The sequence below is a fragment of the Hemitrygon akajei genome, chromosome 10, assembly GCF_048418815.1.
Source record: "Hemitrygon akajei chromosome 10, sHemAka1.3, whole genome shotgun sequence".
NCBI classification, from domain to species: domain Eukaryota; kingdom Metazoa; phylum Chordata; class Chondrichthyes; order Myliobatiformes; family Dasyatidae; genus Hemitrygon; species Hemitrygon akajei.
In genome coordinates this window covers 44,145,132-44,172,608 of record NC_133133.1, presented here as the reverse complement: position 1 = coordinate 44,172,608, position 27,477 = coordinate 44,145,132, and the positions used below count along the sequence as shown (strand labels likewise).

Genomic DNA, 27,477 nt, shown 5'->3' with positions numbered 1-27,477 from the left:
AAGAGGAAGAGCTAAATGAAATCTGAAATTACTAGGAAAGAAGGGAGAAAAATTGCTGAATGTGTGTTATTGGACTGAAATGGCTTATTATCTGAGATTGTTGACTTTACTGTTAAGTGTGGAAGGCTGAAGATCTGTAGCTGATCCTTGAATTTGCATTGAGCTTTGCTATTACGGTGTAGGAATTCATTGCAACATAGAACAACTGTGTAACACAGTACAATACAAACTAATACTTAGAAACATTGAAACATAGAAAACCTACAGTATAATACAGGCCCTTCGGTCTACAAAGCTGTGCCGAACATGTCCTTAACTTAAAACTACATAGGCTTACCAATAGCCCTCTATTTTTCTAAGCTTCGTGTATCCATCCAAGAGTCTCTTAAAAGACCCTATCATTTCTGCCTCCACCACCGCTGCAGGAAGCCCATTCCACTCACCCACCACTCTCTGCATGAAAAACTTAACCCTGACATCTCCTCTGTACCTACTTCTAAGCACCTTAAAACTATGCCCTCTCGTGCTAGCCATTTCAGCCCTGGGCAAAAGCCTCTGACTATCCACATGATCAATGCCTCTCATTATCTTGTACACCTCTATCAGGTCACCTCTCATCCTCTGTCGCTCCAAGGAGAAGAGGCTGAGTTCACTCAAACTATTCTCATAAGGCATGCTCCCCAATCCAGGCAACATCCTTGTAAATCTCCTCTGCACCCTTTCTATGGCTTCCATGCCCTTCCTGTAGTGAGGTGACTAGGATTGAGCACTGTACTCCAAGTGGGGTCTGACCTGGGTCCTACATAGCTGCAACATTACCTCTCAGCTCTTAAACTCAATCTCAGGATTGATGAAGGCCAATGCACCATATGCCTTCTTAACCACAGAGTCAACCTGTGCAGCAGTTTTGAGTGTCCTATAGACTTAGACCCCAAGATCCCTCTGATCCTCCACACTGCCAAGAGTCTTACTATTAATACTATATTCTGTCATCATATCTGACCTACCAAAATGAACCACCTCACACTTATCTGGGTTGAACTGCATCTGCCACTTCTCAGCCCAGCTTTGCATCCTATCAATGTCCCGCTGTAACCTCTGATAGCCCTCCACACTATCCACAACACCCACAACCGTTGTGTCATCAGCAAGTTTACTAATCCATCCCTTCACTTCCTCATTCAGGTCATTTATAAAAAACACAAAGAATAAGGGTCCCAGAACAGATCTCTGAGGCACACCACTAGTCACAGGCCTCCATGTAGAATATGACCCATCTACAACCACTCTTTGCCTTCTGTGGGCAAACCAGTTCTAGATCCACAAAGCAATGTCCCCTTGGATCTCATGCCTCCTTACTTTCTCAACAAGCCTTGCATGGGGTACCTTATCAAATACCTTGCTAAAATCCATATACACTACATCTGCGGCTCTACCTTCATCAATGTGTTTAGTCACATCCTCAAAAAATTCAATAAGGCTTGTAACCCTTGACAAAGCCTTGCTGACTAGTCCTAATCATATTATGCCTCTCCAAATGTTCATAAATCCTGCCTCTCAGGATCCTTTCCATCTACTTACCAACCACTGAAGTAAGACTCACTGGTCTATAATTTCCTGGGCTATCTCTACTCCCTTTCCTGAACAAGGGACCAACATCCGCAAACCTCCAATCCTCCTGAACCTCCCCTGTCCTCATTGATGATGCACAGTTCATTGCCAGAGGCTCAGCAATCTCCTCCCTCACTTTCCACAGTAGCCTGGGATACATCCCATCCAGTCCCGGTGACTTATCCAACTTGATGCTTTTCAAAAGCTCCAGCACATCCTCTTCCTTCCTACTTACATGCTCAAGCTCTTCAGTCCACTGCAAGTCATCCATACAATCACCAAGAACTATTTAGCATTGTCATTGCATACCAATATACCCTAGAGTGCAAGAATTCCCAACAGTATGACTATAGGCCAGTACTATCAATCTGCAAGATTCCCTGGAAATACTTCAAGGATACCATTGAAACAGAGTAAAATGGTAAATTTTTACCATTTTTATCATGGTAATGATGCACCACTGGTATTGGTCTTCTTCAGACATTGATTAAATGTTTATAAAATATCTACTGTGTAAATTCTTAACAATAGGGAGGAACACTTACATAGCATATTCTATCCAATTTATATACAGTGTAAAGATTTAACATAAAGTATCAATTGTGCAACAGTGCAGTGCGCTGCCATGTAACAAAGTGGCTACAATACAATTGGACTAACATGTAAAGCATACATATTGCAATTTAACTTAAAATTTGATAGTGTACTGTATGTTCAAGCCATAAGAGTGATGATTTTGCACAAGTATTTAATGCCATTAACTACCCATGCAGTATACTAATATTTAAACATTTCCTATTGCCATAACTAGTTTAGTAAATTTTGACATTACAGTCATATCAGTGAAAATCACAAGGCAGAAAAGCTAGATCACATTGTAGTCTCCTGTCTGGTCTATGGTGCTGAATTCAAACAATATCCACCATATAAATCAAAGCAAAAGAAAATCCTGAAATACGTTCATGTGCGCAGTTTATGTATTGCAAAAGCAATTAATTTTTAGAGTACTTTCATTAGCTACCACTTCCCAAACACTATTACATGATAACAAAGATCAAAGTTCAGAAGTTCAAAGTAAGTTTATTATCAAAGAACATATATGCTACCATATACAACCCTGAGATTCAACCTCACCAATATACATAAAGAATACAGAATGTACAGAGCTGCCAAGAATTTCAAGATGTAATCTTGGGATTCAAGCTGCCACTACATCATTGCAGTTGGTTTAATCTGGGGTACAGACCCTGAAATTGAAGTGCAGGCTACTGAGTCACCAACTGCAAGATAGTAATTTGTGCAATACATCCCAGTATGATAATAAGACAATAAAATATAGGAGCAGTAGGCCATTCAGCCCATCGAGTCTGCTCCGCCATTCAACCACGGGCTGATCTAATTCTTCCAGTCATCCTCGCTTCCCTGCTTTCACCCCATACCCTTTGATGCCCTGGCTAATCAAGTCACTGAATGACTTGGCCTCCACAGGTGGCGCCAAGTTTCTGGAAGCAAAACCAATCTTGTTATGCTCTATTTTACCCTGCCCTAGATTGGAATTCATGGGAAAAACATTCTGATTTCATTTACCAGACACTCCTGGATCTAAAGTCCAGCACAGAGATGAAAGGAGTTGTCATAATTTTTTTTCAGATGTTCAGCATTTATAGTCTTCCCTATGCTGATGCACTGAGTTGCCTTTCTGTGATGATGGGATTAATTCGAATGCTCCCCACAGCAGTACAGCAGGCTGTGACTTTTCAGAACTCTGTGTGAGTAAACAAGTCATTGCTTCCTCTCTGGGTAATGAATAGTGAACAGTGTATATTGTGCCCTTGAACATTCTCCTCTACTTGCCAGATGTGCTGGATTAATAGTTATTCGTCCAAGTAGATTTGTGCTGTCATTTCCGCTCATTAGTGCTTACACAGAGACTCCAAAGAAACACTATTAATCCTCTTTATTTATCACAATAACACCCCCTTCCCTGATACAGCCCACATTTGGTCCAACATGAGAAATCATTTTGGTTTTATTCCTGGCTTAGGGAAGGATTTCAAAAATGAATAATTAGCTGCACTGCTTTTAAAATATTTGTTGTTCTCCTTTTTATTGAATTCTTTTCAAGTCTATAACTACAATTTTGATTTAATATGAAAGTAGAATACCATAAAAAGTGCTGCCTGAAATTCAGTGACATGGAGCTGTTTTTTCTCAATTTTTCCATCCCAGTCTGATCCTCATTAATCTGCAGAAAAAAAAGCAGGAAGACATGACTCCCACTTCATTTCCTGTGCTTTAGCAGACCATGCACAACACCCAAGCTATTTCTAAATCATTATCAAATATATCCAATCACTAATTTATTCCCTAGCTGTCACAGCCCATGTCTCCCTCCAGTTTTTTTTTTAATTAAACCTAATCCAATCCACTGTTTAGCACATATTAGCATATCCATCAGCAATTTCTTCCAAACCCATGTAAATGCTCCAATTCTTATTACTTCCTAAGAAGATCATACTGTATATAAACAAACATAATAATCATTTCCTAAATATTTCAATCTGAATTCATTAGCCGCCCTTGTCACTCTTGCTGTCACAAAACAGCATAATCAGAGTGAACGTGAGGCTGGGTGACAATGCTTTGAAAATTGATCATGACACCAAGACAGAGTACATCACTTTTTAGTAGCAACTTATTTGAGCTTCCAACTAAATGTACAAATTGGATGCATGCCAGCTCTGGCAGGGCTTGCAGACAATTACTTCCCACAAACTGAAAGCTAATATCATGAATGGCCGTGATGCTTCACTCCCAGATGAGCTCAATGCTTTTAATGCTTGCTTTGAAAGGAAGAATAAAACTACACCTGTGTGAATCCCTGCAGTATCTGGTGACCATCTCGGAGACCAACATCAGAGCATCGTTCAAGAGAGTGAACCCTTGCAAACTGTCAGGCCTTGATGATGTACCTGGTAGGGCTCTGAAAACCTGTGCCAATCAACTGGTGGGTGTGTTCCAAGACATCTTGAATCTCTCACTGATGCAGTTAGAGGTTCCCAACTGATTCAAAAGGGCAACAATCATACCAGTGCCCATGAAGAACAGGGTGAGCTGCTCCAACAACTATCACCTAGTGGCACTCATATCGACCGTGATGAAGTGCTTTGAGTGGTTGGTCATGGTAAGAAACAACTCCTGCCTAAGCCTGGACCTGGACCCCCTGCAATTTGGCTATCACCACAGTAAGTCTACAGTGGATGCAATTTCACTGGCTCTCCCCTTGGCCTTGGATCACTCATACAATATTAGTACCTAAGTCAGGCTGCTGGTTATTGACTGCAACTCAGCGTTCAACACAAAGTTACCCTAAGTTCTAATCAACGAGGTCCAACACCTGAGCCTCTATACCTCCGTTTGCAAAAGAATCCTTGATTTTCTCACCAGGAGACCACAGTCGATGTAGATCTGAAATAACATCTCCTCACTAACAATCAACACTGGCTTACCTCAAGAACATGTGCTCAGCCCACTGCTCTACTCTCTCTATGCGATGATGTGGCCAGGCACAGCCCAAATGCCATCTATAAATTTGCTGATGACACAACTATTGTTGGCAGAATTTCAGAGGGTGACAAGAAGGCATACAGGAGTGAGACAGAACAACTGATTGTTTTCACAGTAAAAGTACTCAGCATCAGTAAGACCAATGAATTGAGTGTGGACTTCAGAAGGGGAGATCAAGGGAACACACACCAGTCCTCATTGTGGGATCAGAAGTGTCAAGAGTGCGTAGTTTCAAGTTTATGGATATCAACATCTCTGATGATCTATACTGGACCTGAAATATTAATGTAATTATAAAGAAATAATGATAGGGGCTATATTTCATTAGGAGTTTGAGGAAAATTGGTATGTCACTAAAGGCACTCAGAAATTTCTACAGATATACCATGGAGAGCATTCTAACTGGTTGCATCACTGTCTGGCATGGAGGGGCCAGTGATCAGGATCGGATAAAAAAACTGCAGGAAGTTGTAAACTCAGCCGGCTCCGTTTCCCCACCAGTCTCCCCAGCATCCAGGACATCTTCAAAAGGGTAAAAAGGGGGCATCCATTATTAAGAGCCACCATCACCCATGAGAAGAAGCTAATGGCTAGCCTGGTCCAAGCAGACAGGAAGGCAACAGTAACTCAAATAACCACACATTACCAAAGCAGTGTGCAGAAGAGCATCTCTGAATGCACAACACATCGAGCTTAGAAGTGGATGGACTACAGCAGGGCTGGACCTCAAACATACACAGTGTAGTCTTTATTAGGTATAGATATGATGTATTTGGGCTTCCAAAAGACATTCAACAAAGTGCCACCAAAATGGTGGAGCACAATTTAGGAGTACTGGAGGAAGTGTGTAAGAATGGGTTGAATATTAGTAAGAATGCAAAATAAAGAATTGCAATCAGTTGAGTGGCATGGTAGCAGAGTGGTAGCATTACGTTAATACAGTGCCAGCAACCCAGGTTCAGCTACGCTGTCTGTAAGGAGATTATACGTTCCCCTCATGATCGCGTGGATTTCCTTCGGATGCTCCAGTTCCGGGGACATACGAGGTAGGGTTAATAAGTCATGGCATGCTATGTTGGCACTGGAAGCATGGTGACACTTGTGAGCTGCCCCCAGCACATCCTTGGACTGTGTTGGTCATTGACATAAACGATGCAATTCACTCATCATTTTGATATTTCAGTGTACATGTGACAAATAAAGCTAATCTTTAATTTTTAATTTTTTTCAAATTTCAGGTGAACAATGGAGTACTCCAGGAATCAGTTCTGGCCCTCAATTATTTATTTATTTTATTAATAACCTAGATGAAGGGGGAGAATGTAAGGTATCCAAGTTTGCCTAAGACATGAAAATAGAAAGGAGCACATGCTATGAAGAAGATGCCTTGACTCTGCAACATGATATAGATAGACTGAGTGAATGGGTGAAAACCTGACAAATGGAATACAATGTATCAGATCATATTAATGAAGACTGAAAAGGTAGATTATTATCTGAATAGTCAATGGCTACAAAAGACTGAAGCATAGAGGGAGCTGCGTGTTCTTAAGTATGAATCACAGAACTTGACTGAAAGGCAGAAACTTGAACCCCCAGAAAGTTGTGGAGGCTCTTTCATTTGAAATATTTAACATGAAAGTAGATAACTCATTGAAAGGATTTCTGTCTCCACCACATCTGCTCTCAGGATGAGGCTTTTCATTCCAGAATGAAGGAGATGTCCTCCTTCTTCAAAGAAAGGGGCTTCCATCAACACTGCCCTCAACCGCATCTCTTTCATTTTGTACGTCTGCTCTCACCCCATCCTCCTGCCAGCCTACCAGGGATAGGGACCCTTGTCCTCACCTACCACTCCACAAGCTTCTGTGTCCAGCACATAATTCTCTGTAACTTCCACCATGTCCAATGAGATCCCGACACCAAACATTATCTTACCCTTGCCCAACTTTCTGCTTTCCGCAAGGATCACTCCCTATGTGGCTCCTGTATCCATTTGTCCCTCCCAACTGATCTTCCTCCAGGCACTTATCCTTGCACTGGAACAAGTGCTACACCTGCCCCTACACCTCCTCCCTCACTACCATTCAGGGCCCCAAACAGTCCTTCCAAGTGAGGTGACACTTCACCTGTGAGTCAATTGGTGGTCATATACTGTGTCTGGGGCTCCCGGTGTGGTCTCCTGTATATTGGAGAGACCCGCCGTAGATTGGGAGACCACTTCACTGAGCACATACACTCTATCTGCCTGAAAAAGTGGGATCTCCCAGTAACCATCCATTTTAATTCCACTTCCATTTATGTCAATCCATGGCCTCCTCTACTGTCACAATGAGGCTGTACTCAGGTTGGAAGAAAAATACCTGATATTCTGTCTGGGTAGCCTCCAACCGATGGCATGAACATCGATTTCTTGAACTTCCAGTAACAGCCAACCCCTAACTCTCCACTACTATTCCCCATTCACTTTTCCCTCTCTCACCTTGCCTACCCATCACCTCCCTCTAGTGCTCCTCCCCTGTTTCTTTCTTCCATGGTTTTCTATCCTCTTCTATTAGATTCCCCCCTTCTCCAGCCCTGTATCTCTTTCACCCAGCTCTTTACTTCACCTTTCTCCCTCCAGGTTTCATCTATCACTTTGTGTTTCTCCCTCCCCTCCCTCCAACCTTTAACTCCGACTTATCAGTTTTTTTCTCCAGTCCTGCTGAAGGATCTCAGCCTGAAACGTCAACTATACTCTTTTCTATAGATGCTGCCTGGCCTGCTGAGTTCCTTTAGCATTTTGTGTGTGTTGCTTGGATTTCCAGCATCTGCTGATTTTCTCTTGTTTGTGATTGGATAACTCATTGAAAGATTGATGGATTGAGGGCTCTACATGATGGGGTAGGCTTGAAGAAATATGTGCTCAATTTCTGTTTATATTGTCTTATGCTCTTAGGAACCACAATTCTGGTCCACACATTAGCCCACATTTTCATCCGTTTAATATGTTTTACTGTTAAGTTGTAACTTTCTCCAAAATCTGTGCTCCACAAATGATGTACACATTCCCCTATTGAAACAATCCGTCCACACTAATCTAGTCACTGGAGCCCATTTGAACTCCACACGCCTGTTCACAGCAAATTTCTCAACTGTGTCTCGATGTAGGCTGCCTGCTGACATAGTTATTACACGTGGCTCATTTATGTCACTGATGTAAATTGCTCAGATGTATAAATGAGCCTGACAATTTGTCCACTGTCATATAACCACCCTCTGCTTTCTTGCCCATCCAGGCAGTGGTTCAGCAGCATCTGAGCACAGTTCATTCAGATTGATTCACACCCACATTTGGCTGAAGTAGCTGAAAATTCACTTGAAATACACATTATGTACATACTTCCTTGCATTTGCCACAAGGCACAGAAATTTAAAAGAGGTTGCTTTCAGGACCTGTTGGTAAGTTTCACTTAACAGTACTCTAAAGATTCAAGATCGGTTATTTGCATTCTTCAGTACGGAGTGTAAAGGAGAACTAAATGATCATTACTCCAGATCTGATGCAGCGCAGAAAAACACAGTAAGCATAAAAACTACAATAAAAGAATATACAATATAAATATAATATCAATCCTATAAAACACAATGTAACGGTTATATGCTGTACATGGACTGATTGTATGAAAATAAAGTACATAAAGAGGCCCATTTTCAAATTGTTAGCTAATAGTTGATTTGCAAATTAGCTAATTAACAGTAGCCAATAAAAAGAAGGGTCAAGTCAAGTGGCCATATTGACGGTGGAAACAGGAGAGTGGCCCAGGTGTGGAAAGTGACTGCAGCTCTTTAAAATGGCTTCAGTGAGAAGGCAGTAGTGAAGTTTTATTTTGTTGTTCTTAGTCCTTGATTCACTGTAGTTTGGGTAATGGAATGTTCCTCCTGCAAGATGTGGGAAGTTAGGGAACCCCACTCGCCCTGATAAGTACATCTGCGGGAAGTACGTCTAGATATATTTCCTGGCAGACTGGGTGAAGAAACAGAAGATGGATCATAAGGTACTTGGGATCACCTGTGAAGCTGCGGGTTTCATATATTAGACTCTTACGAGGTGCAGGCTTCAGGTCGACGGGTAGAAGTAAGGTGTGTAGGCAGTGTGTGCAGGGTTCTGCTCTGGCTATTCCTTTCAGCAGCAAGTATACCTCTCTGGATACTGTTGAGGGGGATGTCCTTTCAGGGGCTAGCAGCTGGACATAACCTCTGGCTCTGAGGCTCAGTGGGAAAGGGTGCAGTGAGGCAGGGTGATGGTAGTGGGAAACCTGACTTCGGTAGAACATGGGATGAGGCTCTGCAGAATGAGTGTTAGGGGTTGGAGGGAAAAAATTAAGATGCAGGACCTCAAGGGTAGGAACCTCCAGATTACCCCTAGTGCAGCTTCCAAAGAGTGTGTGCCTATCAATCAGTTAACCGTGTTCACAGTAAAACATCGGAAAAAAAACACTTCTTTAAATTGCATCTATATCCATACATATAGCTTAATAGATGAGGCGAGTAAACTAAGGGTGTGGATTACTATGGGGACTGGGATATTGTGACTATAACTGGAACTTGTCTGAGAGAAAGGCAGGACCGTTAGTTCCAGGGAATTGCTGCTTTAGGAACAGGTAAGAGTGGAAGAAGTGTTGCCCTTTTGAAAAGGGAGTACATAAGAGCAGTGAAGGAGAAGAACAACCCTTAGCTTGGCAGCGGCTTGGATTCGAACTCGGGAACCTTCGCTCCAGAGTCCAGCGCTGATATTATTGCACCACCAAGCGGGACATATAACAGCACTGCTTAGAGGGTATTCAAAATAAGGACTGGTCACCTTGATAGGGCTATATCCCCCTCCCTGAATGATCAGCAGATATATTGAGAAATTGCATGTAGTGAGAATAATAGAGATGGGAGATTTCAATTTCAATTTCAATTTTCCTATTGTTGACAGGGGCAATCAGAGTTCCGAGATTCGGGATGGGGCAATATTACTGGAGAGAATTCTGGAAAAAAAAGTCTACCATCACTTGGATAGTCAAGACCTGATCAGGAATAGTCAGCAACACACACAAAATGCTGGTGGAACACAGCAGGCCAGGCAGCATCTATAGGGAGAAGCACTGTCGACATTTCGGGCCAAGACCCTTCGTCAGGACTAACTGAAAAAAACGATAGTAAGAGATTTGAAAGTAGGAGGGGGAGGAGGAAATGCGAAATGATAGGAGAAGACCTGAGGGGGTGGGATGAAGCTAAGAGCTGGAAAGGTGATTGGCTAAAGGGATACAGAGCTGGAGAAGGGAAAGGATCATGGGACAGGAGGCCTAGGGAGAAAGAAAGGGCGAGGGGGAGCACCAGAGGGAGATGGAGAACAGGCAGAGTGATGGGCAGAGAAAAAAAAACCTAAATGTGTCAGGGATGGGGTAAGAAGGGGATGAGGAGCATTAACAGGAGTTAGAGAAGTCAATGTTCATGCCATCAGGTTGGAGGCTACCCAGCCGGTATATAAGGTGTTGTTCCTCCAACCCGAATGTGGCTTCATCTTGACAGCAGAGGAGGCCATGGATAGACATATCAGAATGGGAATGGGACGTGGAATTAAATTGTGTGGCCTCTGGGAGATCCTGCTTTCTCTGGCGGACAGAGCGTAGGTGTTCAGTGAAACGGTCTCCCAGTCTGCGTCGGGTCTCACCAATATATAAAAGGCCGCACCGGGAACACCGGACGCAGTATACCACACCGGCCGACTCACAGCTGAAGTGTCGCCTCACCTGGAAGGACTGTCTGGGGCCCTGAATGGTGGTGAGGGAGGAGGTGTAATGGCAGGTGTAGCACTTGTTCTGCTTACAAGGATAAGTGCCAGGAGGGAGATCGTTGGGAAGGGATGGGGGTTACAAATGGACAAGGGAGTCGCGTAGGGAGCGATCCCTGCGCAAAGCAGAAAGAGGGAAGGAGGGAAAGATGTGTTTGGTAGTGGGATCCCGTAGGAGGTGACGGAAGTTACGGAGAATAGTCAGCATGTTTTTGTATGTGGGAGTTCATGAATCTTTTGAAGAGGTAACTAAGGGGATTGATGAAGTTCAGCAAGTAGATGTCATCTATGGACTTTAGTAAGGCCTTTGACAAGGTCCTGCATGGTTTTCTGATCTGGAAGCAGGAGTTAATGATGGTATCAAGCAGAGAATGATTGTTGAAGGTTAATTTTCTGAGTGCAGGCCTGTGACTAATGGGGTACTCCAGAGGTCAGTATTGAGATCTGTTATTCATTATTTATGTAAATGATTGTACATGGCACATTAAGCAAGTTTGTTGATGATACAGAGTCGGGGGTCTTGTTGATAGTGAAGCAGATTGCAATGAATTGCAAAAATATCTTGTTCAGTTAGGGAGAGGGGCTGAGAAATGGCAAATGGATTTCAACTTAGACAGCTGTGAGGTGATGCATTTTGGACAATCAAACCAGGGAAGGATCTACATAGTACCCTGCGATTCCCTGACAAATACTGTGGAATTAGGACTTGGGCATAAAAATGCACAATCTGCTGAAAGTGGCTGTGCAAGTAGATGGGGAGTGAAGAAGGCATTTAGCATATTGACCTTCATCAGTCAGGGCATCAAGTTTTGGCATATGGATATTAAGTAAGTTGCTAGTAAGGTGTACTTGGAGTACTGTGAACAGTTTTGGTTAACTGTTATAGAAAAGACATCAACAAGCTGGAGAACATGCAGAAGAGATTTGAGTATGCTTCCAGGACTAGAGGTCCTGAGTTATTGGGAGAGGTTGGCTATGCTAGATCTTTATCACTTGGAGTGCAGGTGACCTCAACTGTTTATAACATCATAAGGGGTGTGGGTAAGGTGGACGGTCATAGCCTTTCCCCAGGGTTACAGTCCAAAATAAGAGGATACAGATACAAGGTAAATGGAGAGAGATTTAAGAGGTCTTGGAGGTAACTTCATAGTTAGTGAAGTAGTGAATACCTGGGTTGAACTGCCGGAAGAAGTGGTTGAGGTAGGTACAACTGCAACATTTAAGAGGCATTTTGATAAGAATGTGGAGACGAGGTGGCTCCGGCTCTAGCTGGGAGGATGCTGTGGTCAGCATGGAGCAGTTGGATCGAACAGCCTGATCCTGCGCTGCATTGCTCTGATTCCGTAACTTGCAGCCCACTTTCATTTACATGAAAGAATAAATTAATACTTACGGCATCATAACATTATATAATGCAAGTTCATAGAACTTCACAGCACAGTTTCACGTCCTGGCTAGTCAGAGTTACTTATGCTAAGCCTACTTTCCAGCTCTCAATCAAAACCCGTAGCCTATAGCACGTTTATCATTCACATTGCTGCTTTTTCAATGTGATGAGGTTTCTGCCTTTTGGGTAAGTTCTTCACTCCCATCATTCCTTGGTTGAAATAGAATTCCTAAAATATTCTCTAATACTTCTACCAAAAACCTGAAATTCATGTGACCTTTCTATTAAGTGAAACATGTTCTCACTTTTATCCTCTCTAGGTTTCACAATTTAATGCATCTTGATTAACTCTTGCTTCAGGCTTCTTAGTTCCAATGGAAAAAAAAAACAGTGTAATCACATTCTCCTCATCGTCAACATTCTCCAGCCTAGTAATGCTGTCACAGGTTTCCTCTGCAACCTCTCTGGTCCTGTTCTATCTATCCTGCAATACCGTCACCAGGAGTGGACATGGCTGCGCCCCAATTGCTGCCTTAACAATCTCAGGCCTTTCACCCATGCTCTTATATTTTATGCCTTGTCTAATTAAGACGAGTCTCCCATGTGTGCCTATCTGACCGTTTTATCCCAGTCCAACCCCACCTTCAGCTATTTGTGGATTTATTGCTCGGCGCTCAGTATCCTAATACTCAATAGAAACATAGAAAACCTACAGCACAATACAGGCCCTTCGGCCCCCAAAGTTGTGTTGAACATGTCTCTACCTTAGAAATTACTAGGCTTACCTATAGCCCTCTATTTTCCTAAGCTCTATATATCTATCCAAAAGTCTCTTAAAAAACCCTATCGTATCCGCCTCCACCACCGTTGCCGGCAGCCCATTTCACGAACTCACCACTCTTTGAGTAAAATACTTACCTCTGACATCTCCTCTGTACCTACTCCCCAGCACCTTAAACCTGTGTCCTCTTGTGCCAACCACTTCAGCCCTGGGGAAAAAGCCTCTGACACAATCAATGCCTCTCATCATCTTGTACACCTCTATCCGGTCACCTCTCATCCTCCTTCACTCCAAGGAGAAAAGGCCAAATTCACTCAACCTGTTCTCATAAAGCATGCTCCCCAATCCAGGCAACATTCTTGTAAATCTCCTCTGCACTGTTTCTATGTATATATTAATTATATACTCTTGTTTGATTTACGACACTATTAAGAAAGCAGCATTCCAAAAAGAGAATAGTTTCTTCATTTCATGCCTCATTCTCTTGTTTGCATGCCATTTACCCCTCATACCACTGCCCCTTCTGTTTTCCAAGCTTCAGGTAGTTTAATCATACTCTTCTACCTATTCTTCCTCTCTGCACTGCAACTCTGCCCTCGGGTCTTATTCATTTTATAGAGCAACTAACTCTAAGCTGGACAGTTATTTATGAAAATCTAATGGTAAGATGGTGGTGTGTTCGGACACAGCAGCTGCAGGGCCAAACAAAGGTGCCATTGATTTGTTTAACGTATTTTTTATGGTCACTCTGGTGGACATTTAAGAACTCAGAGTACTGCAGGTCTACCCTATCAGCGAGTTTCCTGTTGACGGAGGAATTGAAAGAACAGGACTTGGTGTGGACTGTGACGCTGCCTGCGACAGAGAGGAGTTAGTCCACAAAGGAACTGACCAGTCTAACAGTGAATAATCATCTCAGTCACTTTTCCTATGATCACGAGACCCTGCTGGACATTGCTGGTTTGGAATAGTGCAAGTCCAGTTCATCAGTTTATTGGCGAACGGTGTGAGGAGCCGCGTGGCCTTGGACCTAATGAGGACTAGGCCTCAGACCATGGTGTAACTTGTTTACAGCCCCCAGAGAGAAGTTTGGAGTCGGGCACTTAATTGGAGTGCCGGAGGTCATATGGAGCAATGTCCTACTGGAGTCCGTGCTGCTGCCCAGAGTTCACTTGGCAGAAGACAAGCTATATTGTGTTTGACTTCAGGCTGCTGCAACATTCCTGGACTCAGGGACTTGGGCTATATATATTTTTTGTGTCATGGTATTTTACAGCTATTTTACATGTGCCCTATGTGTGTTTTGCTGTGTATGACTAATGCTACTGTGTTTTGCACCTCAACCCCAGAGTAATGTCTCATTTGACTGTATTGATGGACATTCATGTCTGGTTGAATGACAATTAAACTTCAATTTGAACTTGAAAAGAGTATGGATAGAAGATTAAGCAGTGATGAAGAAACAACGTTTCACAAACTCAAACTAAAAATGTAGATAATTTGGATGAATTTCTAAATTCCAGCAAAGTGTTCGACAGCCAGGGCAGCAGGAAGGATTAGGCTTGGCTTTACCCGTGGAAGTGCCGTCAAGTTTGGCTACAGAATTGTGCATGCAAATAGTGCAGATTACAGAATAGTGTTGACAGGAATATGCAAAGAAATGCTTGTGGTATTTGTAAAATTGGTACAAAGTCAAGTGGCACAGAGGAGCTCAACACCAATTTTGTCAGAGTAGTGTGCAGAGCTTGGAATGCATCTCTTTCAGCAAGAAGCTGGTGGGTAACTCCATTAGCACATGTTCTCCCAACCATGATGCATGTTCTGCCGCCAGTTTCTCACCCTTCAATGTGCAGTTTCTGATTACCTTCTGATCCCATCTGCGGATCGTGTTGATATACTGCATAAGCTGATATTCTAGTCATGGAAGGTGTGTTTGCTACTGTGCTAGCACAGCTCCTTCTCATCCAAGCTGAACCATGTTGGCGACCGAAAGCAGGGTGTTTAACCATATTTGCAGGGTGTCACAACAGCCCGGCAACCCAGCCGAAGATTGCTCATGTTGTTGAGGTGCATCATGGGAAGGTGTCAGCAGTTCAATGCACCACTCAGGAAGACAGCATTCATGAGTGCATCTCCAAACATCACTAAACCCCTTGATGTTCCTTGTCACCTTTGCAAAATGTTGCTGTCTGACACCACTGAAATAGCATTGGACTGAGGCATGTCACAGCCGGAGATATACAAGTTAAGAAAAAAGGAACACAAAAATAGAGGTTCATTGACATTTCAATGAGATAAGCCATGAGTTATAACTTTGCTTTGGAATATTAGTTTATGTTGACTTTTACTTCCGGATTAAGAGCACTCTGATAGTAATGGGAATTTTTAAGTCATAGAGTCATGGAAAGAGATACAGCATGGCCCACCAAGTCCATGCTAATTATCACCACCCATCTACACTAAACCTTCACTTCGTATTTTCCCAACCCCACCCCCTCTTCACTGAGCTACAAACAACCTACAATGGCCAATTGATCCAGCAACCCACACGTCTTTGGGATGTGAGAGGAAACTCAAATGGTCACAGGGAAAGTGTGCACACTCCACACTGAGAGTGGTGACACTTTTACCGTGTGGCCTGGTATGGCAATTTCAAAGTGCAGGAATGTAAGGAGCTGCAGAAAATAGTGGACTTAGCCTAATGCTCCAGATGCACATCCCTCCCCATAATTGATAGTATTTACAGGAGGCATTGCCTCAAGAAGGCAACAAACAACATCAAAGATCCCTGTGATTTGTGCAATATGATCACAGTTATCATTAGTCAAGAAATGCAGAAACCTAAAGACCTGCAGCACCAGGTTCAAGAAACAGTTATTGTACTTGACTTCTACCATTTAGTTCTTGAAACAACCTCTACAAACCTAAACATTACCTCAGTACAGCAACACTATCGCTATTTTGACCACTTTGCACGAGCATGAACTTCTTTTTGTTCTAACTGTTCTTCCTTGTATAATTTATATTTTTCTTATGAATATTGTGTCTCGAACGCTATGTGCTTGTGATGCTGCTGTAAGTAAGTTTGCTTCCTATCACGGCAACAGTGGCATAACTAAACTTAGAAAATATACAGCTTGTCTTAATGCTGATAATTAATAATAACAAATGGTCATAAGTTCTTCAAGGAAGGAAAACTGCTCATCCTTATTTAGTTTAACATTTGTATGACTGGATTCAAATATATTGCTGACCCGTAACTGCCCCCCTTGGTGACAATCAATTAAGGATGGACACAGCTCACGAATAGTTTTAAAAATTATGTTGTTAATGGATATGCTTTGTTGACCTGCAGCTTTCCTCTGTTTTCTCTGGTGACTCAACATCCAAGCGGACTGTCACAGAACGAGGTCAATGAGATAGCAGCTGAGAAACTGGGATGGGTGACTATGTTTCACTGCCAATAGTCAAACAGCAGGTGAACATCGATTTTGGGTTTCAGTACATCCCAGTGCTAACATGTGGTGTTCACAAAGTTTCCTGCTGGGGCCTGCCTCATTTTCAATTTTCAATTTGGGAATATCGTAGCTTTCAGCAGCCAGAATCCTTCAGTAACTCACTTTTTCCGTTTGCATCAGAACTGACCAGATATGTGAAATTATCCATCTGTAATGTTGACTCAGTGTTTCAAGTATAATATGCCTTGGGTAGGGAGGGCAATTGCTGAATTAAATTTGAAATAATTGCATTCACTCCTTTCTAATTATATTACTCAATAATAAAAAAAATCAGTTTGTTTTCAATCAGCTTGTAGTCTCTATTCCAGACAACTTTACTAAGAGGCAAAGGTGGTGCTCTGAAACACTAGCATTCTACTCATGCAAGAATCTGTCCATTCCTAGACATTCTCTTAGATGACATCCAGTAGGAATTGGTTTCTGAGCACCCATAATTATTTAATAACTACAGTATAATTTCAGCCGGACTCAGTAAAATTCCACATTGCAACTGATTATGAAAATCAGTTTCCCAGATAACAAATCAATTTTTAAAAAACCTATACTTTCAGAACGGGTTACCAATTTCTATATCTGTAATACTCTTGAGGCAATAATGGTTTCATTTGTTTTTGCATGCAAAGGATTATCTTGGAGGCAAACACTTCATGGTGCCGCATCATTCATGTCAACATTTCATCTTTATTGCCTGAAGTTAACAGTGAAGAAACTGATTAGCTTTTTCTTACCCAGGACACCAACACGGTAGTTGAGTGTGATAACAATGACATTGCCATAGCTTGCCAATATGCTGCCATCAATCATATTTCCTGTTCCTTCCATGTATGAGCCTCCATGAATATATACCATTACTGGTTTGGGCCCACTGTCACGAATATCTGCAAGAAAAGGACAACAGAGAAGCGAAGTGACACTGCGCTCAGGTTTCGGCCATGATGAAAACAAGTGTGGTTTGAATAATGGATATGAACACATTCTGATCACTGGAAACCTGCAAAGTTTTGATAAAAGGCACCAACATATTGCCTAATACCAATATGCTGTAAGCACTGGGCACTAGGTGACTGTAATTATGAGGCACCAACTCACCAGAACATGACAGTGATTGGGTGCTCAAAACTGCAATCACCAGGCGTAAATGTGCCACAGTGGGAGCCAGTGCATGATAGGCACTGGACAATAGTACATCTCAATCAACAGGCATAAGTAAATGTGCCAGCAGACATACTACAGACACCAGGTTTTAAGTTTTGGGCTAACAGGGTAGTGTGGTGAAACATTTATATTTAAAAAATACTCAAATATCGCAGGTGAATACAGATAGTATTAAGTCACAATTTAAAAGAAGATTAAATTTATATTTTACATAGCTCACTCTCATTGATAGTTCCCTGTTCAGTGGGTAATCAGAGGATATGAATGAACAGGTCATCACTCTTCCAAATCTGACTGGAGCAGTTACTTTCAGTATTTCATTTGGCTTTTAAAGTTTTCTTTGAGTTTAAAGGTGGCATTTAGCAATACAGAATATTGATACTCCAATTCTGCAGCTTTGTTAGAATACTCACCAACAATTCCAAATGTACTTCTCATTTAGAATTGTTCTAAGATTTAAAATTCCTTAGTTTCAGTCAACAGGTGTGTATGCTGTAACTGGCAATTTAAAACCAATTCTGTGAGAAAATACTGTAAGTATAGCCACAGACAGATTTCATTATTCAAAACTTTAACAATTTTATCACTGTCATTACATAACCACATTGTGCTGCAGTTACTTGCTGAAGGGCAGTATTCAGCAGCATTATGCCTATTTTTGTCAAGAACAAAAGTCTCAGCTGGGCAAGGAAATACCAAAATATATCAAGGGTGGTAGCTCTTGCCTAGAGGAGAGGACCCACGCAAAAGACTGGAAAAAGTCAAGTTATCCTGAAATAGATTACAGACAAGGATATAATAATGGTTTTCTAAGGGTGTGTCGCAGGAGGAAAAATGGAAAGATCTTTTTCTGTAAAGAATAAACCAATTTATTTTTTTGCTTTTGTCGACGGGCAATATTTATGTCTGTTTGGTCTGACGGGAACAAAATCCAGTTACCCTTCAATATAGCAGTGAACTGGTGTTTGTGTTTTCAATTTGAATTATTCAAGAATTACTGCCCCTCCTTTCCCTCACTTAGGTACCTGGTTGTCTGTAAATACTGTTAGTCTGCAGTATTTTTACATGCACAACAGATATTGAACACCAAAGTGTGGACGCATAGAACATAGGCAAGGGTAGAGGGGGTTTGCACAGAGATGAGGGTTAGGAAACCTCTATGGATATCAAATAACAGACAACAGCCAATGTTGAAACGGAATGAATGATGGAGCGGACATGAAATTCCATTATTGGCTGCCTCTTTTGTCGTTCACAGACGCAGTCTGTTACTTACCTGGGAAATATTCTGTTTCATATACCGTTCTTTCATAGCCCACCTTGCTTTATCATTCTGACAAAGATACCTAAGAGCTTGGCCTTTTCACATTGTGGACTAAAGCTCAGTCTGCCTCAAAATCATCCTGCGAAAGTCTTTAGAATCAGCAGTGAAGATGGCACAGAGTTAGGAAACTAGGAATTCCTTCTGACAATGAAGGAAGTTTTTCGTACCAGTGGCCATGTATTTTGCTGAAGTATTTCATACTGTAACATTGAATTTATCAGGATTTAATATATTGTTTATCAAGTGAAACAAAGTCAAAATTATAAGGAAACTAACTCTGTATCTGATATCTTTCTTCATGAGTGACCATACTAATCAGCAGCTATGCTGAAGTCCACATAAAGCAGAATAAAGCAAGTAGTGAGGTCTAACCAGGATATTAATTGATAGATAATGAAGACACAACATTTATTAATTGACTTAAGACTTCCATTACGCTGGGTGGGGACTCTGCCGAATGCACATGCAATGCTATAGTTTGAGTTTCAAAGCAAGGACATATGCAAAAAAGGAGGTGAAGATTGACTGATAGCAACGGTGCAGTTTTCAGACCAATGTTCCTGAACATCCTTCCTTTATTCCCTTTTGTAGAACTAAACAGCATTTTCCCAACAATAATTTGTAATGCAATTAACCAATACGAAGGTTACGCCATACGGCAGGTAATTTACACCTTCAAAGTGTGGGAGGAGTGATCCACTCTCCCTTTTAGCACCCAATCTGTGAAGGTGAAAATTATCCCTGAAGGTTACAGCAACATAAAATGTCTCTTCTCCCACAAGCTGAGCAATGAGAGAAGCTGAAACTACATCATCACATTGAGAACACCCAGAACTCACCATGACCAGCAGAACATGCCTCTTATCTTCAATATTTACACATGGATTACCACTGATACACTTTTCAAAGATTCATATTTACACATGTAATTTCCTTAGGGGCCTTTACATTCTTATGATTGACAATATGATGTTATAGTCATCTCTTTCTCTTTCCTCTCCTACATCTTTTGGTCCAATTGCATGTTGAGATTTATTGCCTGTCACAACAACTTTTTCCCCTGAGATAAATGGTTATGCTTTTTAGCCACTGCAGTCTGCTCAAGCAGTTTTCACTCAGCCAGGTTACAAAACCTTTAAAACATACTTTAGGTGTTTTTCTCTATTTGTGTATTTTATTATTAACTTCAGGTAGTAGCTGATGCCCACACAGTATTTTCAAGGATCTCTACAAGAGGCCATCAATTGCTTTTTTTAATGCTGCGTGCATGATCAAAACCAGCATGCAGTGTCAAGTGACATGCACGATTAATCCCAGCAGTTCAGTGCCAAACAAATCATTAAAGGAGGCAGCATGGTACACTGTTTAATTACATTGCTCTGGAAGTTTGGAGTGCTGGAGTGGCAGACAAACATTATATCAACAGCGTCCTAATCATGAGGCAAATACTATCAGCACTGTATTGTTGTTTATTGGATCTTCAGGTTATACCACAGAAACACACACACTCACACTCCCACACACCATCTCTGCTCTCTCTCTTTCTAACATGTACACACAGACAGATTTCTTGAGACACTAAATATTTAAATTCAAATTAAACACTTAACTAACCCAAATTTATAGTTGAGAAAAGGTCCTACAGTATATGGCCTTGAGCTTTATGATGAAGGATTCAAAGAGGGTGAGACAATTATCTTTTAATTACACACCATTCTTGTGCAAATGAAATATCATGCAATTCAAATGTTTACAATGTCATTATACTTAAGAGTTATTTTTGTGGATACACTTTGGGCATGAGAAAGGATCTGGTATGTTGAGGCGTATTAGATAAGAACAAATTTTGTTTTCAATTTCTCCCTAGGTTATTGAAAGAAACAAGTGAGGGAACCCTATTAAATCAGTGTAGCAACTGTATTTTATTGAGAACATGAGGCTGTACACTCTAAGTCTCCAGTTTTATAAAGACAGCCAACACAAGCTGGAGTGCTCTGTTTAGAACCAGGGAGCTTCTTTACACTGTCTAATACTTTTGAGTGTCAAAGGATTTTTATCTGCCCAGCCTCCCAGGAGGGTAATGGTCTGTACATTGGATAGTTTTAGAAAGAAGGGAAAAGATGCTTTTACTGAAGCTTATGCAAGAGAAAACCGCAAATAACTTCATAGTTTAAAACACAACTGAAGCAGAGGGGTGTCTTCAGCTCTCCAGACAGTGAGACAGCCAGACTGTTTTCAAATCTTGCTAAATGCTGTAGCTTTCATTTCATGGTGATGTAACTTTTGTTTCAGCCACATGGATACATATATGAATCAATAAATCTTTCAATTTTTAAGACATTTATTGCATGGAAAAATGTGCTGAAGGATTAAGAAAAGAAAGTGCAAGGATACATGCACACTGTCATCTTAAACATCTCCCCAAAAAAGAAACTTAAAATCAAGAAATTTTAAAAAAGATTCTGTTCTGCAAACATGCACCACTTTCGAGCACCGTAAAATACCTTCATCTTCATCGCCATCATTATCAGCAAGATCATCGCCCTGTTTCTTTGCGTTGGCTCCTAGAATCGAAATGAGGAAAGACAAGGTGAAAGGAAACAAAAGAATTCAAAAATATACGTCTGTGAACACCATTCTCTCAAAGATTATTCCAGAAACAATCGGTAATGTTCGCTTAACTAAATGTATCCCTCATCCCAGAAATATCAACTTTTATGAAAACAGTCTGAATGCACGTAATCAAATAGAAAACTTAATGTGTAATATCAATCTACTGGTCCAAGAGAACAGCAGGCCCAGCTCTCTGCCTGAGAACTCTGATAGCCCTTTACACACTTGCTATCTGGCAGTGCACTCAATAAACTTATGACAAGACAACTGTTTACTCAGAAATTGTACAGCAAAAATACCATAGGCGTTAGAAATCTGAAATAAAACAGAAAATACAAGTGATACTCAGAAAGTCAGGAAGCATTTGCAAAGGGAGAAACAGAGTTAAACTGAACTGTAAACAATGTTTCTCTCTCTTCAGAAATGTTGTCGGCCTTGTTGAAAAGCTCAAGTATTTTCTGTTTTTATATCTGTTAACTCAGTCCTAATTACAATCAATCCAACTATAGATCCTAGCCAAGTAATAGCATCTGGTAAAGCTGGACATTATGTCAGCTGCAAGCCCCTGTTAGAGCACCAGTTCACATCTTTCTATTCATGTGAAATAATACTGCATACCCTCATTTCCAAGCCATGACCTCACCCTGTATTTAGTTGATAATCAGAGATTTGGGTAACATTTCTGACATGGCATTCGATTTCCATTCATGATTCTAATAACAATCAGAGGTTGTTAAGGGGGTGAATACAGGATACTGCTATTAACCAGAAACAACTGTAGCAGTCACATAAATAAATGTTCAGAAGGACTGTTCGAATTCTGCATTTAATCACTCACCTATTGCCTCTGCAAAGTCGGTCCTTCATCTACAAGGTACACGTTAGAAAAGGGATTGAATATTCCAAAAATACTCAGGTAACTCGATACCATCTAGAATCAAACAATGCACTTGATAGGGTCTCAATTCAACACCTAAGTATTTACTTCCTCCATCACTGATGCACATTGATGACAGTTTGAACTAACTGCAGAATGAATTATTGCAACTGGTCAAAACTTGCTCAATGTTTCATGTTTATTTTTAAAAAACCTGTAAATTTAGCACCTGGAAAGAATAGGGACGCTGATGTGCATAAATTGACCATATGAAAATTGCTTTCCAAATCACACGTAGTCAAGACATGGAAACATATGGCTGCATTTTTACTGAGGAAAAAAATTGGAACTTTTTATATCCTCAGTGGATCTGTGTAAACATATTTTACCACAAGAGCTGTAATGGCTCAAAAAAGCATTCACAATCACCTCAAGTGTAATTATAGATTGGCAATAGATTCTGAACTTGACCACCTAAGTTCATATTCACTGCATGAAAGTATTATTTTTCTAACATACCTTGGCCCTGTCTGTCCTTATCTCATAGTCAGACCTGCAAATTCTCCAAACTTAATCTGAGGTCTCTAGTAATATGAAATTTCTTAGCCTCCAGGATATCTGGGTAAACTCCAGGTCTGAGGCTCTAACTGTCTCCTCTAACCTCTTGCCAGCAAATTCACCTCCAGAGCATCAGGTACAGTACAAAGGCAGTACGCCAACCACTACTCATCGACGGTGGCGGGGGGGGGGGGGGTGGTGAGGAGCAGAAACTGTAGGTGGGGAGGTGGTAATTGTAGAAGGCTGTGCCAGAAGATGGTGGGCTCAACTGATAACATTTTCCTGATAACCTGTGCTGGACTCATGTCACGGTGGTTTACTGCAATTCCATAATTTGATTCCATTAGAATCAACTGAACCAAATTTCTGAAGTGGAGTATAATGATAGATAGATAGATAGATAGATAGATAGATACTTTATTCATCCCCATGGGGAAATTCAACTTTTTTCCAATGTCCCATACACTTGTTGTAGCAAAACTAATTACATACAATACTTAACTCAGTAAAAATATGATATGCATCTAAATCACTCTCTCAAAAAGCATTAATAATAGCTTTTAAAAAGCTCTTAAGTAGTTTACTTAAATACATTAAATACAATCAACCCCGGCACTTTAACATATCTTACTCCTGGCGGTTGAATTGTAAAGCCTAATGGCATTGGGGAGTATTGACCTCTTCATCCTGTCTGAGGAGCATTGCATCGATAGTAACCTGTCGCTGAAACTGCTTCTCTGTCTCTGGATGGTGCTATGTAGAGGATGTTCAGGGTTTTCCATAATTGACCGTAGCCTACTCAGCGCCCTTCGCTCAGCTACCGATGTTATACTCTCCAGTACTTTGCCCACGACAGAGCCCGCCTTCCTTACCAGCTTATTAAGACGTGAGGCGTCCCTCTTCTTAATGCTGCCTCCCCAACACGCCACCACAAAGAAGAGGGCGCTCACCACAACTGACCTATAGAACATCTTCAGCATCTCACTGCAGACATTGAATGACGCCAACCTTCTAAGGAAGTACAGTCGAGTCTGTGCCTTCCTGCACAAGGCATCTGTGTTGGCAGTCCAGTCTAGCTTCTCGTCTAACTGTACTCCCAGATACTTGTAGGTCTTAACCTGCTCCACACATTCTCCATTAATGATCACTGGCTCCATATGAGGCCTAGATCTCCTAAAGTCCACCACCATCTCCTTGGTCTTGGTGATATTGAGACGCAGGTAGTTTGAGTTGCACCATATCACAAAGTCCTGTATCAGTTTCCTATACTCCTCCTCCTGTCCATTCCTGACACACCCCACTATGGCCGTGTCGTCAGCGAACTTCTGCACATGGCAGGACTCCGAGTTATATTGGAAGTCTGATGTGTACAGGGTGAACAGGACCAGAGAGAGCACGGTCCCCTGCGGCGCTCCTGTGCTGCTGACCACCGTGTCAGACCTACAGTCTCCCAACCGCACATACTGAGGTCTATCTGTCAAGTAGTGCACAACTTAAGCTCAGCAGCATTTATGGAGACTGCAGAGATCAACATGTTTTGTGTGGAGAGAAAAAAAATCAGAGCTTCAGATATAAAAAGTATTTCCAAGTGTTTGTGAGTTCTGTCACGGCCCTTTCATAAAATGCTAGTCGTTAGCTAGTTTGGAGCAGCATGTTAGCTTATTGGTGAGGGTAACACCATTACAAAGCCAGTGAACAAGGTTCAGTTCTGCCACTGTCTGAGGAGTTTGTACGTTCTCACCGTGACTCTGTGGCTTTCCTCCAGATGCTCTGGTTTCCTCCCACATTCCAAAGATGTACTAGTTAGTAGGTTAATTAGTTGAGTGGGTATAATTTTGTGGCATGGGCTCATGGGGTCAGAAAGACTTTTTACCGTGCTGAACCTCAAAATTAAAAAAAATGCTTGCTTGGGAGCTCTACAGATTAGAAGTGTTCAGGAAGCAAGACACATGGAATTGTTTGTTTTTGATTTAAATGGAGTTTGTGGCCTGGGTCAGTGAAATGCAAATGTTCACAGGTGTGCTCTTAGTTCCGATAAATGAGCACTTGCACTTGTTTTGATGTTGACAGCCATTGATGGAATTATTCTGAAATGAAAGCAGAATATCAGGAGTGGAGAAGAGGTTACAAATGCTTCCTCAACTTTTCAGTAACAACTGAATCAGCTGTGAGCATCTGGCTGCTTCTATTTCCACATACAGCCATAATAATGCTCACAGCTAAGTGCACACTGCACAGTATCTTATCTTCATTCTCAATCGTGATTCTCTGCCTTGGGTCCAGCAATGTGGTTAGACTGCTGTAGTGTATTTTGCTTGGAATGCTATATTCTGCAAGATGATATCACTGTGCCTGACTTATGCTCTACAGCTATTTCACCGTATTCAGAACAAATCCTCCTGCATACATAATTTCCTCTTAAGTGCCAGACTTAGTGAAAATTCCTACAATGATTCAGAAGATAATGATGCATGGAATCCTGTGTGAATTGCTGGTTTGGACTGGCTTGATTATAAAAGATGAGAGGAAGGGAAGAAGGTTGTTACTCCTGCTGGAGGTCCGTGGCTGCTGGTGTTTTGCAAAGATCAGTACTGGGACCTCTGGTATTTGTGATCTAGATATCAATGATTTGAATGAAAATGTTGATGGATGAATTAGTGAGTTTGTGAATGACACCAAGATTGGTGAAGTTATGGAAGGTACAAAGGGCTATCAAACATGACAGCAGAATTTAGATCAGTTACAGTTATGGACAGAGAGATGGCAGATGGAGTTTAAACAGGGCAAGTGTACAATTCCATTGTGGGAGGACAAATGGAATTAGGAAGTATACAGTTAATGGTAGGTCCTTTAATAGCATTGAGGTACAGAGAGAATTTGGGGTAAAAGTCCATAGCTGAAATTGGCTATGCAAGTGCATAAGGTAGTAAAGAAGGCATGTAGCATGCTTGCCTTCATTCGTAGGGGAGTTGAGAATAAGTTGGAGAAAATCGTGCTGCGATTACACAAAACTTTAATCAGACCACACTTGGAGTATTAGGTACAGTTCTGGTGGCCTCAGTTTGGGAAGGTTGTCGAGATCGTGTCAGTGGGTATTGATGGTGTAGAAGGAGTTGCTGTCTGGATTAGGAGGTATGATCTATAAGGAAAGGTTGGACAAACTGATGTTGTTCTCCCTAGATGATTGGAGGATGTAAGGAAACCTGATAAAGATGTTTTTAAATTATGAGAGGCATAGATGGGATCTTTTGGCCTGGAATAGGTCACCGGGGGTAATATTGGAAGCAGGTCATTTGGCGGCGTTTCAAAGGTTTTTTGATAAATACATGGATATGAAGGAAGTGGAGGGACATGTGGACGATCCACAGGACGAAGACATTTATTGTAAGTTGGCATCAAGTTTGGCACAAAATCATGGGCTGAATGGCCTGATCAGTGCTGGATTGTTATATTCTATGAAAATAAACATTAAGGTTATTGCAGGGAGAATAATTTGCAAACAAGAGAATTAACAATAATAATTTTCCCCACCGAGCTTCAAAAAGCAGTGCTTGGCTCAACTGCAACTACAATGTGGCTCAACTTTTGCAGACGTACGTTATCTCTGAATAAAATATTAAAGATGAACTTTTATGTTGATGTTAAGTAAAGTATTAAAAAATATAGTTTCTTTTCCTGAAGAAGGGTTGAAATACAAAACTACATACTGTTCCCATGGTATCTTAACCCTGGAAGAAATAACATAGTTAACAAAAATAACATGTTACCCAATAGTAATGTGAGTGGTTTCAAAAATTCTAAGGGGTCCAATCTTGGAGGTAGCACAGCTAATTCAACATATTCTAACAATGCTTCAGAGATCAGGAATAGCAATAAATGGTGTCTGTTATAGCCTCACAGCAGCAGCAAGCATAATAATGTTCTGACTGCCACTTTAGCAGAATGGGGAAGTGAAAAGCTGGAATGACATTCACTAAATCTTCCTCTGCACCAAGGGATGCATTTCCATCTGCAGAAATGTGTGGTTGGTGTTAATTCCAAAGATAATAATAGCATAGGGGACAGCTGCTAAAACCCATCAACGTACACACAATAACGACATGACTATGTGTTGACCCCATTCAGGAGGAGCAGGTTGTCAATCTCAAAATGTTAATCAGCCAACACAACAACAATAATAGTTTTTGATTTGTTTTCCCCAGTCTTCCTAGAACTTACTAGTGAAAGCAAGGCGTGACAGCTAATAAGGAGCAGGTATGACAAAG

At 41.3% G+C, this 27,477-nt stretch overlaps 1 protein-coding gene across 6 annotated transcripts in view; it reads right to left on the bottom strand.

Annotated features, from left to right (window-relative positions):
• Positions 1 to 27,477, bottom strand: part of nlgn3a (neuroligin 3a) — a 299,647-nt gene that overhangs the window by 97,232 nt on the left and 174,938 nt on the right. For 2 of the 6 annotated variants that reach the window (XM_073058140.1, XM_073058141.1), the window contains 2 exons: positions 21,669 to 21,728; positions 17,414 to 17,563 (listed from right to left, as the gene is read on the bottom strand). The exons of 1 other annotated variant lie outside the window; for it this stretch is intronic. In XM_073058140.1, coding sequence (XP_072914241.1) covers positions 17,414 to 17,563; positions 21,669 to 21,728 — 210 coding nt within the window. The remainder of the gene's footprint in view (positions 1 to 17,413; positions 17,564 to 21,668; positions 21,729 to 27,477) is intronic. 3 more of the 6 variants (XM_073058143.1, XM_073058144.1, XM_073058142.1) reach the window with 2 other exon arrangements.